This window comes from Rhinoraja longicauda, chromosome 4 (assembly GCF_053455715.1).
Source record: "Rhinoraja longicauda isolate Sanriku21f chromosome 4, sRhiLon1.1, whole genome shotgun sequence".
NCBI classification, from domain to species: Eukaryota; Metazoa; Chordata; class Chondrichthyes; order Rajiformes; family Arhynchobatidae; genus Rhinoraja; species Rhinoraja longicauda.
Window position 1 is genome coordinate 68,352,990 of NC_135956.1, and position 13,322 is coordinate 68,366,311.

General features: G+C 44.2%; 1 protein-coding gene across 1 annotated transcript in view; it reads right to left on the minus strand.

The window, feature by feature from the left end:
- The window catches only part of npc1 (Niemann-Pick disease, type C1), a 42,842-nt gene extending 33,955 nt beyond the window's left edge, over positions 1-8,887 (minus strand). Inside the window, exons 1-4 of the mRNA XM_078397969.1 lie at positions 8,741-8,887; positions 3,052-3,183; positions 1,891-1,997; positions 215-375 (exon numbers count right to left, since the gene is read on the minus strand). Coding sequence (XP_078254095.1) covers positions 215-375; positions 1,891-1,997; positions 3,052-3,183; positions 8,741-8,815 — 475 coding nt within the window. The 5' untranslated portion in view covers positions 8,816-8,887. The remainder of the gene's footprint in view (positions 1-214; positions 376-1,890; positions 1,998-3,051; positions 3,184-8,740) is intronic.
- Positions 8,888-13,322: the final 4,435 nt, after the last annotated feature.

Genomic DNA, 13,322 nt, shown 5'->3' on the forward strand with positions numbered 1-13,322 from the left:
GATAAGCAGGGAACAGATCACGTGCAGGCAGAAGAGTTTATTTAACTTGGCATCATGTTTGGCACAATATTGTGGGTTGAAGGGCCTGTTCTTGTGCTATGTGGAACTAGTTACTGACAAAGACGATTACTGAAGATAACACTTATCTTCCTGACCACCCTGGTGCTGTTTCTTCCCCAGCAAATGACAAATGTTGCATTAAGAGAGGTCTCACCATTTGCAAAGCTTGATCCAATGTAGTATTTCACTTCTGTGATGCTGGTTTGATTCTGAATGTATGGTTCAAACTTGGTGGCATTGACAAACAAGCTCTGACCGGGACTGCAAGTCAGTTCACAGTAAAAGGTCATGAAGTTGTGAAAACAAGATGGGCACCTGCAAGATAAGCGTCAAGGACAGGTTGAGCGTCAGGCTTTAAAGAAAACAAGTGCTCGGAATACCAGAGTTCTTTTCTCAAAACATTCAGCACAGCAATTTGTCGAGCAATTTTGTCAGACAATACAAAAGCTATTACCTTCCAATCTGTTCTGGTATGCAGTTGTATGAACCAAAGCATCTTAAACCCCATTCACGTTCCTTAGTTTATAGCCTCCATACCCCTCCTAACAAAACTTGTTATTTTTTACTTCTGCCCGACTCCCTCCTCAGATTTTTATCTTTAAGGCGATTTGTTTTGGACTTTGAGCATGTGCATAAAGCATTTTGACATCTTTTTTAAAAAAAAGCTAGCTCAAAAAGAACTATACTCCTAAGCATGGGGAGCAGAATTAGACCATTCGGCCCATCAAGTCTACACCATTCAATCATGGCTGATCTATCTTTCCTTCTCAACCCCATTCTGCTTCCTTCTCCCCATAACTCCTGACACCCATACTAATCAAGAATTACTTATCTCATGGATACCAAAGAAACTTTAAAAGCATCTCAATGTTTCAAATTTGAGGAACAAAGGATTATTCAATGCAACCTGTGCTCTTCAATCCTTTGACCAAGCAGGAATATTACCATGGCTGTACAACCTTCTCAAGGGCAGAAGGGTGGAGATCTGGATACAGACTACACATGTCCATCAAATCCAATGGGTAACTATTCAATTGCACAGTAGGTTGTGTAATTTCCGTTCATCTAGCAGGTACACTGCTGCACTGAAAAATTACTACGCTGACAAGTGGTGTGAAGAAGGGTCTCGACCCAAAATGTTACCTATTCCTTTTCTCCAGAGATGCTGTCTAACCCGCTGTTATTCCAGCTTTGTGTCTATCTTCTACAGCATCTACAGTACACATTATTATTTATAAAGCAGACCAGCATCCAAGGTGGTCAGTGGCAGGTACAAGGATGGATCTGGGCAAGACAGATCCTCACCATCTGTCTAGTAGGATGTGCAATGACAGGGGGTGCAACATTTACCACTGCTCTTATCACACGGCAAAGACAAATAAGTTTAGTTTAGAGATACAGCACAGAAGCAGGCCTTCGGCCCACCGAGTCCGCACCGACCAGCGATACCCACACATTAACACTATCCTACACACATTAGGGACAATTTGATTATACCAAGTCAATTAACCCACAAACCTGCAAGTCCTTGAGTGTGGGAGGAAACTGAAGAACCCTGAGAAAACACACACTGTCACGGGGAGAACGTACAAACTCCGTACAGACAGAACCCATAGTCAGGATCGAACCCGGGTCTCTGGCGCTGCAAGTTCTGTAAGACAGCAACTCTACCGCTGCGCCACTGTGCCCATTGTGTGGTTAAAATACATTTTGGAATTACCAAAGCTACTGGAGATACTACAAGCGTTTGGTGCACCAGAGGGAGGAAAGGTCTCCAGAGAATATAGAATTTAGGCTGGTTTATAGCTTTAAAGAACATAACATGGGTACCTGGACAGGAACTGAAGTGGCAGCTGTATATTGTCTTTAAGTGTTTGTAGCTGTTGAACATCACAGCAGAGATCTACATCCCCATAGAGAAAATTTGGGCACAATTCCTGTAAGGCACAAAAGCATCCAAATGAATATATACACAAATATCCAGATTCTGGCAACAGGCAGGGCTAATCAAACTTCAGGTTTTAGCTTTGACGTACCAGGAAGTTGCATATGAAATATTTTCAAGATTCAGAAAAAAAACATTCAAATTTTAAGATAAAAATTACTTGAATTAGAATTTATGCTGCTATTGGTTTATTATTGTCACATGTATGGGGATCAGTGAAAAGCCTGGTCACCTTTCAAAATAGGATTACAAATGAAATGCAGGAGGGTCATATACAGGGACTTTATTTCGAAAAAGCATCTTTGGCAGCAGAGACAGGGCTACTGTGAGAATGCTAGTGACCTGGGCTCAGTCCAGATCTCCAGTGTTGCCCGTGTGCAGTTTACAAGTTCTCCCCGTGACCCCTTTGTTTCATTCCACCCCCCATAGATGTGGGTTGGTAGGTGCATTGGGCATTGCAAGTTCCCCATAGTATTTAAGAGAGTCAGAATCCAGGGGTGGAGAGAATTATAGGGGAAACAGGATAGTGTAAACAGGCATCGACAGGGTAGAGACAACGCACAGTGGCACAGCGATAGAGTTGCTGACTCACAGCACGAGAGGTCTGGGTTCGATCCTGACCTTGGGTGCTGTCTGGGTGGAGTTTGCACCTTCTCCGAGACCCTGTGGGTTACCCCCGGAGGCCCCAGTTTCCTTCTACATCCCAAAGACATGCGGGTTTGTAGTTTAACTGGCCACTGTCAATCACCATAGTATCTCTAAACTAAACCCCTAGTTTGTAGGAAGTGGATGCTAAAGTGGGATACCAGCTTTTTGAAATGTTGATTGATGGTCAGGATGGTTTTAGTGGGATGAAGGGCCCTTTTTTCATGCTTCATCTAAATTAAACTGAGCTGCCAATCACACCAACCTCTAAAGTATATTTCAATAAATTAGATATTAATGGATGGTTCTTTTAGCCGAGGTATTGCAGAGCCCTACAGTGTTTGGGCTGGAAATATCTTCAGGGCAGATTCGATGCTAATATCAGGGGTTCAACCACTTACTTGAATTAGTTCATATCCTTCTTTGGGCAATGGTTTGGGCGGGCCATCATATTTGCAGTTGTATCTCTTCTGTGTAGCTTTATCTGTCCCACATTCTCCATACCACGCGCATGATGCATTTTCTGCAAATACCTGGAGAGTCAAGAGTGTTGAATTGTCATGTTCTTGCTGGCTGAAGCTCACAACAAATATGCAATGGTACAATAAATTAATAACAGTTATACTAGCTGAGCAAGAGTGCAACATACAAGGCATGCATGTTTGCAACTACAGATAACAATCATAACTGAGCTTGGTGATTTTAAAATCCAGCTGAAGTGGTTTTCTCGGCTTTTACACATTAAACAACAGCCCTCGAGGACAATGGCAAATCTTAACTTTCCACAGTCCACTTCCTTCATGAGGTCAGGCCACAAGCATTCACTTCTCATGGGGAAGATGTGTTAACGTGGAACTTGTCACCACAGAGGGTTTCAGGTGAACAGATGCAGGCAGGGGGGGACCCAAGAAGTGGTGGCAAGAGGAATGGACACTGCAAAGAGGGCAGCTAACATACAGCTGGAACCTACAACTGCCTTTGGTGAATGAGCCCGCCGTTCTCCGAAAAGGTACCAGGCCAGGGAGGAAATTGAAACATCAACCAATCTAACGTAGAGTGCAATTATAGTATGTATTGAAGCTAGAATGAAAATTAACTGATGGAAGAACTCAGCATCTGTGCAGGAAAAACAACAAATGACATTTTAGGTGTGGACCCTTGTTCCAAGACTGGTGGAGAGGGGAGAGCCAGCAAGTGATAGGTGGGATCCAGTGCTTGACAAGTCAAGAGCAGGAGAAAGCATGGAGACGACAGCAAAATAAACTGCAGATGCTGGCATCTTGAGCAAAACAAAACACCTGGAGGAATGACGACAAAGTGCTGGAGTAACTCAGCAGGTCAGGCAGCATTTCTGGAAAGTGTGGATGATGGGTGACATTATGGATCGAGCCCTTGCAATCCGAAACATCACCTATCCATGTCCTTCAGAGATGCTGCCTGACCTGCTGAATTACTTCAGCACTCCAAAATACAATCAACTCTTTCAAGTCTGCAATAATTGAAACTTTTACAGTCACAATTTTGAGCTAATAAGCATCTTCCTACAAATTCATCACCCATTTTTCAAATGATAACAAGCAATATCTAGTTAATTGTTAAAAGGTCCTTGTCCTCTTTCTGTACATTTTATGAACAGCAGCAAGCAAATCAAAACTGGACTGGGAGGAATCATCAGCCATAAGTGTAACAGGAATACAAATCTTATCTTGTGATTGGTGGGCAGAAGGCAAGGATGTGCTGATTACTGATCAACTAAAATAAATCTAGATTCTTCACCAAGTGTTCTCTCCCCTTTATTTACCAAAGGCACCATTTTGTAAATGGCAAATCATTTGACTAATTGTATAAATCACAGAGAAACAGGGTGGACAAGCAAACTCAAATAGCCAGTTTACTGCAGTAGAAATTGGCCAAGTCAAAGGCAAAAAGGACAAGTTAGCATCTTAGAGATGTGCATGCCAATTTTTTTTTTTTTAAACTGGTGTCCTGCAACCCATTTTTAGTGGTGGCAGCTGATAAGATAGTGGCGTTTAAGAAGCTTTTTATAGGCATCTGAAGGCGAGGGACCCCCCTGAGGGATTTGGATCAGATTCAGGCAGACGAGATCAGTCTAATTTGGCATCATGCTAGGCACAATCAGCGTTCCTGTGCTATTTTATGTTATAATAAAAATCAGTGGCAACTTCAATCCACAGACTGGGACAAATCCTATTAGTACGAGCAGCAAGATGTACAAGTTATAGAAACAAAGAACTGCAGATACTTTGTTAATGCACAAAAGGACATGACTGTACCGGCTCTAGCACTTTGTGTCATTTTGCATATGCTAGATGTATAGGTACTAAACTTGATGTAAATTTCAAATCAGCAAACAGGCCATTACATTTAAAATAAATAGTAAATGCTGAAAAATATTCAGGCCAAGCAACATCCATGGGAAGAGGAACTATTCGTGTTTCAAGTTCAAGATCCTTCAGAACTCATCTCCACAAATCGACAAATCACGTGAATTTATTTCCAGTGTCTGCAATCTTGCCATTTAATCTAAACCAAGGAGTCTGAATAAAGCACAAGACCTTCAGCCCATCGTGTCTATGCCAAGCAAGATGTCTAACCAACTAGACCCAATGCTTGTGTTTGGCCCAGATCCCTCCAATCATTGTATACCTGGCCCAGATCCCTCCAAACATTGTATACCTGTCCAAATGACTTCCAAAACCTTTGTATCCTCCTCTACAGCTTCCACTGGCAGCTCATTCCATTTACCCATCACCCTTGAAATTGTGGTCCCTCTGTTCTATTTCAAGTCTTCCTCCCTCTCACCTTAAACTGCAGGACAAGGTAGATTTGAAATCCAGGACACGTATGGCAGTGGACAGGCAACAGCAAGCAATTGAAGAAACAGTTTGTAATACATCCTTTTAGGCCCTAGGCCAGGGGTACCAACCTTTTTCATCTCGTTTAACCCTGGCAACTTTTCGAAAGTAAATTTACCCCCACCCTGTTTTGTTCAGTAATTTGAGTTTACACTTCTACCATAATAAAGGGGACATTTTAAAATACTGTTTTTAAACAATATTATTTTAAGTACAAATATCAATAATGGTAGGCAAAATTTACCCCCGGAAGTAAATTTACCCCAGGTTGGGAACCCTTGCCCTAGGTCAACATGATCCAACCATAGCCTTTAATGTATGCTGTAATCCAAGGAAAAGGCATAAATGTAGTAAGAAATGCAACAAAGGAGCCCTATTGTTGCTTGGCCAAGAACAGAATTAGCAAGGCAGACAGGCAAGTAATGGACCATGCAAAAAGATGCAAATAGTGGAATCTGGAGCTACAAAACAAGTCCTGGAGGAACTCAGCAGGTCAGGCAGCATCTGATGGAATGGACAGATGCTTCAAGTCCAGGCTTATCAATCTGAAGATCCTGACCCAAAATGTCAGGTGTCATTGCCTCCTCAGATGCTGCCTGACCCACCAAGTTCCTCCAACCTTTTATCTTTTACTCAAGAAATGGACCACAGTAGATAAACATCATACAGCTGCTGCCTATCAAATACCTAACAGAAGCAAATCAAACACCAATTTTTAGAATGAGATATTTTCATTGTTAAAAAAAATGCATCAGAAAGCTGAAAAACAGATCTTAAAAATTCACTAGAACCCGAGGGGCAACTTTTTCACACTGCGCTGCCCTAGCAGCTGCGGCTTACCTGCAGTCCGTCTGTCTTTGTGTTTTTATGTTGTTTTTTTGTCTTGATCGTAGTGTAAATGTGATGTAGTTTTTTGGGGTTGTGTACTATGGGGGGGGGGGGGGGGGGGACGGGAACTGTAAATGTAAAATTGTCTCTTCCGAACAGAGACGCAACCTTTTGTTTCTGGGTCGTGTCTCCGTTATCGCTGCGGCCTACCACCGGCCAAACACCTAGGACTCGCCTGTGGAGGCTCCTGCCGCTTGGACGTCGGAAGCTCGCAGCCCCTGATGGGGGCCGACATCGGGAGCTCCAGCCGCGACAGCCTCTTCGCCCGCCCCGAATCTGGGGGCTTGGGTCGTCCCGCTGCGGATCTTTCACCGTCCGGCACGGCCTGAAATAGGCCGTGGGATTTTCTCTGCCCGGCGGGGGCTTCAATGTCGGGAGACACGACCGCCCCGACGTGCAGCGGCAGCGTCTTCGCCCGCCCCGGATCGCGGGGCTTGGGTCGGTCCGCTGCGCTGGAACGTGGCAACTTCAACAGCCTGACCGCGGGAGAGGACGGAAGGGGAAGAGAAAAGACATTCTGGCCTTCCATCACAGTGAGGAGGTGACTGGAGGAGACTCACTGTGATGGATGTTTCTTTTTGTTTGATTGTGTGTGTTATTACTTATTTTTATTGTTCTTATTGTTGGACTGTGGATAATCTTTCATTTCACTGCCCATTTATGTGTACGTGACAAATAAACTTGACTTGAGCTGCCAGAGGAGGTGGTTGAAGCAGGTACTACAATAACAATTAAAAGATACTTGGACAGATACATTGATAGGAAAGATTTAGAGGGATATGGGGCAAGCATTAATGGGGCATGTTGGTCAGCATGGGCAATTCGAGATGTGGGGTCAGTTTCTGTGCGGTACGAGTCTAGGCCACAATCACATTCAAGTCCACAAGGCAAGAGCCAATTTTCTTAATAAATTGGCAACACAGCAGGACTAGATTCCATTTTCAGAATCTTTGAAAATCCACAACAAAGGGCACCATTCAAGAGAATCAAAGCACGAGTGCTTAATTGTGGTATGCATCAGAAACAGAATAATTAATTCCTTACTTGCTACAGTGTTACAGGTACATTAACATAAATTAATATACAATTATAAATAATGCAATAAATTATTAATAACACTATTCATTTAAACCATGTCTCAGAAGGGTGGTGACCGACTAATTGGATGACTCTTAATAGCAACATGATAATGTTCTTAATGAGAACTGTTTTACAAAATCGTGTGACCCATGTAGAACATAAAAAGGTTCTACAGCACACCACAGCATTTCAGGCCAAATGCACAAGCCATTTTGCTATCCAATCAAATCAGATAATGTTATACATGAATACTCAAAGCCAAATTCAATTAGTAGATGGAACAAAGGGAAAGAATGCAGAAATTAATCAAGAGTGTTTTATTGTTATGTCCCAAAACAGAACAATGAAATTCTTGCAGCAGCACAGCAGATATGTAAGCAGTGGTAGTTCATTGTCACATGTACCAAGTTGTAGTGCACCATAGTCAGAGTTCAGTATGTAAAAAACAAAAATAATAAAAGTGCAGACAGCTGGGTACACAATAAATTGCATTAGGTTTAGGTTTATTATTCAGCACATGTGACAAGGTAGTGAAATAGTTTGTGTAGGAAGGGACTGCAGATGCTGGTTTGCACCAAAGGCACGAAAAAACTGGAGTAACTCAGTGGGTCAGGCGGCATAATTGGAGAAAAAGAATAGTGACATTTGATGTTAAGAACCTCCAGGTTGAATTGTACCCTATTCCTTTTCTCCAGAAATGCTGCCTGACCCAGAGTTCTCCAGTTTTTTGTGTCTATCTTTGCTTTGTTTTGCAATGTAGTGACATTTTGTACAACAACTGCAGAGACAAAGTCAAATGATATTGTAAAGTGGTGTTATGAAGAGGGCAACCCTCCCATTCCCTCCATTAGTTGTTCCTACTTGGGACAAGATGATCACGAGGTTGGGGCCGGGGCCGCGCAGGCGCAGTACGCAAAGTTGCTCGGGCGCGATGACAGATGAACGGGTAACGAGAGGGGCACCGACCAATTCGCCGACGGTGGGAGGTGCGGCGGCTGACGTCACGTTGCCTAAAGACCCCACGCACCTGAAGCAGGGCAGGGGTCCCCGAAATCCTCCCTCCCTCCCCATCCATGTACATGGAGTGTCCCAACGGTCTCTCGCCCGCTGCAGGGCGCCCGCCGACGCCACAAGACGTCCGGTCAGTGAAGGGGGAACACTCCCATCCCCGGCCATGAAGTCCAACATTTTACCCAGCTCGACGCTTCAGAGCAGAGCCCTTGCCTTGCGGATTCAAAACACTCACCAAGCGCTCGGGAAAATTCAGCGTCGTCGTCAGCAGTAGAAAGAACGGCGCCCCGATCACACTCATGGCCCCCATTATCGCCGCCGAACCCGGTATGTATGACTGACCCGGTTTGTATGGCCGACCCGGTTTGTATGGCCTCACGCCGGCTTTTATAACCACTCCGGCCCAGCGGGCGGGGCGACGGCGGCTCTTCCCTACGTCATGTTGGGGGCGGTGCCGATAGCCCAATGTGCTCTGCGATTGGCTGAGCCATGTGACACCACCAGTGAGACACGGTATCATTGAAGCATTCCCTTGTCAATCAGGCCCAGCGCCCTCCCTGATGACAGGGCGTTGAATGTTTGCAATTCATTTGAAAATAGCAACCCAAGCCACTTTTGCTGAGATGCTTTGGCTTGTTTCCTCCACTTTTTAACAATAAACTTACTACATGGTAATCAAAAAACATTAAAAAAGGAGGACGATTGGGGACGAAACGGAATACTTTGTAACTTTGTCAGCGCGCTATATAGACTATAGACAATAAATAGGTGCAGGAGTAGGCCATTCGGCCCTTCGAGCCAGCACCACCATTCAATGTGATCATGGCTGATCATTCTCAATCAGTACCCCGTTCCTGCCTTCTCCCCATAACCCCTGACTCCGCTATCCTTAAGTGCTCTATCTAGTTCTCTCTTGAATGCATTCAGAGTCTTGGCCTCCACTGCCTTCTGAGGCAGTGAATTCCACAGATTTACAACTCTGACTGAAAAAGTTTTTTACTCATCTCTGTTCTAAATGGCCTACCCCTTATTCTTAAACTGTGGCCCCTGGTTCTGGACTCCCCCAATATTGGGAACATGTTTCCTGCCTCCAACGTGTCCAACCCCTTAATAATCTTATATGTTTCGATAAGATCCCCTCTTATCCTTCTAAATTCCAGTGTATACAAGCCTAGCCGTTCCAGTCCTTCAACATACGACAGTCCCCCCAATCCTGGAATTAGCCTACACTACACGCCCTCAATATCAAGAATATCCTTCCTCAAATTTGGAGACCAAAACTGCCCACGGTACTCCAGGTACGGTCTCACTAGGGCCCTATACTACTGCAGAAGGACCTCTTTGCTCCTATACTCAACTCCTCTTGTTATGAAGGCCAACATTCCATTGGCTTTCTTCACTGCCTGCTGTACCTGCATGTACCTTTCAGTGACTGATGCACTAGGACACCAAGATCTCGTTGTACGTCCCCTTTTCCTAACTTGACACCATTCAGATAATAATCTGCCTTCTTATTCTTACCACCAAAGTGGATAACCTCACACTTATCCACATTAAACTGCATCTGCCATGCATCCGCCCACTCACACAACCTGTTCAAGTCACCCTGCAACCTCATAGCATCTTCCTCACAGCTCACACTACCACCCAGCTTTGTATCATCTGAAAATTTGCTAATGGTACTTTTAATCCCTTCATCCAAGTCATTAATGTATATTGTAAATAGCTGCGGTCCCACCACCGAGCCTTGCGGTACCCCACTAGTCACTGCCTGCCATTCTGAAAGGGACCTATTTATCCCCACTCTTTGCTTTCTGTCTGTCAACCAATTTTCTATCCATGAGAATACCCTACCCCCAATACCATGTGCACTAATTTTGCCCACTAATCTCCTATGTGGGACCTTGTCGAAGGCTTTCTGAAAGTCGAGGTACACCACATCCACCGGCTCTCCCCTGTCAATTTTCCTAGTTACATCCTCAAAAAATTCCAGTAGATTAGTCAAGCAAGATTTCCCCTTCGTAAATCCATGCTGGCTCGGAACAATCCTGTTATTGCTATCCAAATGCTCCGCAATTTCGTCTTTTATAATTGACTCCAGCATCTTCCCCACCACTGATGTCAGACCAACTGGTCTATAATTTCCTGTTTTCTCTCTCCCTCCTTTCTTAAAAAGTGGGATAACATTAGCTACCCTCCAACCCACTGAATCTACAGAATATTGGAAAATGATCACCAATGCGTCCACAATTTCTAGCGCCACCTCCTTAAGTACTCTGGGATGCAGACCATCAGGCCCTGGGGATTTATCAGCCTTCAGTCCCATCAGTCCACCCAACACCATTTCCTGCCTAATGTGAATCTCCTTCAGTTCCTCTGTCACCCTAGGATCTCTGGCCACTAGAACATATGGGAGATTGTTTGTATCTTCCTTAGTGAAGACAGATCCAAAGTACCGGTTCAACTCGTCTGCCATTTCCTTGTTCCCCATAATAAATTCCCCTGCTTCTGACTTCAAGGGACCCACATTTGCCTTGACTATTTTCTTTCTCTTCACATATCTAAAAAAGCTTTTACTATCCTCCTTTATATTATTGGCTAGCTTACCCTAATACCTCATCTTTTCTCCCCTTATTGCCTTTTTAGTTATCTTCTGTTGCTCTTTAAAAGATTCCCAATCCTCTGGCTTCCCACTCTTCTTTGCTATGATATACTTCTTCTCTTTTATTTTTATGCTGTCCTTGACTGCCCTTGTCAGCCACGGTTACCTCTTACTCCCCTTAGAATCTTTCCTCCTCTTTGGGATAAATTGATCCTGCAACTTCTGCATTGTTCCCAGGAATACCTGCCATTGCTGTTCCACTGTCTTCCCTGCTAGGGCCTCCTTCCAGTCAAATATGGCCAGCTCCTGCCTTATGCCTCTGTAATCCCCTTTGTTATACTGTAATACCAACACTTCCGATTTTCCCTTCTCCCTCTCAATTTGTAGAGTAAAACTTATCATATTGTGATCACTGCATCCTAATGGCTCTTTTACCTTGAGTCTCCTTATCAGATCAGGTTCATTGCACAACATTAAATCCAGAATTGCCTTCTCCCTGGTAGGCTCCCGTACAAGCTGTTCTCAGAATCCATCTCGGAGGCACTCCACAAACTCTCTTTCCTGGGGTCCATTACCAATCTGATTTTCCCAGTCTACCTGCATGTTGAAATCTCCCATAACCACCATTTGCATTACATTTGCGACATGCCAATTTTAGCTCTTGATTCAACTTGCACCCTATGTCGAGGCTACTGTTTGGGGGCATGTAGATAACTCCCATTAGGGTCTTTTTACCCTTACAATTTCTCATTTCTATCCATACTGATTCTACATCTGATTCTGTGTCCCCCCTTGCAAGGGAGTGAATATCATTCCTTACCAACAGAGCGACCCCACCCCCTCTGCCCACCTGTCTGTCGTTTCTATACGTTGTGTATCCCTGAATATTCAGTTCCCAGCCCTGGTCCTCTTGTAGCCCTGTCTCTGTGATTCCCACAACATCATACTTGCCAATGTCTAACTGAGCCTCAAGCTCATCCACTTTATTTTTCATACTTCGCGCATTTAAATACAACACTTTAACTTCGTTATTCACCTCCCCTCTCCCACCGGTCACAATTGGCCCTGACCTTACTCTCTTATCCCATCCAGAACCTCTCTTCCCATTTATTCGAGAGTCCTTTGCAATTTCTCCTGTATTCGTTTCCCCTTTAACTCCATCTTCATATTCCCAATTTCTCACTACTTAGTTTAAAGCCACACGTGTAGCACCAGCAAACCTGCCTGCCAGAATGTTGGTCCCCCTGCTGTTAAGGTGCAACCCGTCCCTCTTGTACAGGTCACCCCTACCCCAGAAGAGATCCCAGTGGTCTAGAAATCTAAATCCCTGCTCCCTGCACCAGCCCCTCAGCAACACAGCCACATGTGTGGCAACTCTTTGCATACCTTGTGGATGCAAAGCAAAGAATCTCACTGACATGTCACATGTAATAACAAAGTATCATTCATTATTCAATTCATTCATTCAGTGTGACAAAGGGTCTTGACCCAAAACGTCACCTACTCCTTTTCTCCTGAGATGCTGCCTGACCCGCTGATTTACTCCTGCATTTTGTGTCCATTAAGAGTCAGTATTTTATTGACGCATGTCAAATGGATCATCTTGTATTTACCAGGATTACGATCCACCTGCCATTGATTGATTTTTGAAATATACAGCATGAAAACAGGCCCATTAGCCCACCAAATCCACACTGACCATCAATCACCCGTTCACACTAGTTCTATGTTATCCCACTTTCTCATCCGCTCCCTACACCCTCGGGACAATTTACAGAGGCCAATTAACCAACAAACCTGCACATCTTTGGGATGTGAGGCGAAACCAGAGCACCTGGACGAAACCCATGCGTTCACAGGGAGAACGTGCAGACTTCACAAAGACAGCATCTGAGGTCAGAATTGAACCCGGGTCTTTGGGGCTGTGAGCCAGCAGCTCTACCAGCTGTACCACTGTGCCGAAATGATTTGTTCTGCCCATTTTAGCAACTAATCTATATTATTCTGTATCCTAACTATCCTCAGTGTCAACAAAATCACTCCTTTTTATGCAATCTGCAAAACACACTAATAATAACTCCTACATTCATGTCCAATTTGTTACAACTAGCAAGTGTCCTAACACTGATCCCTGCGAGACACCATTGCTTACAGGCTTCCTGAGGATCACAAAACCAACCCTCAACCATTGCTCTCTGCTTTGAATACTAAGCCA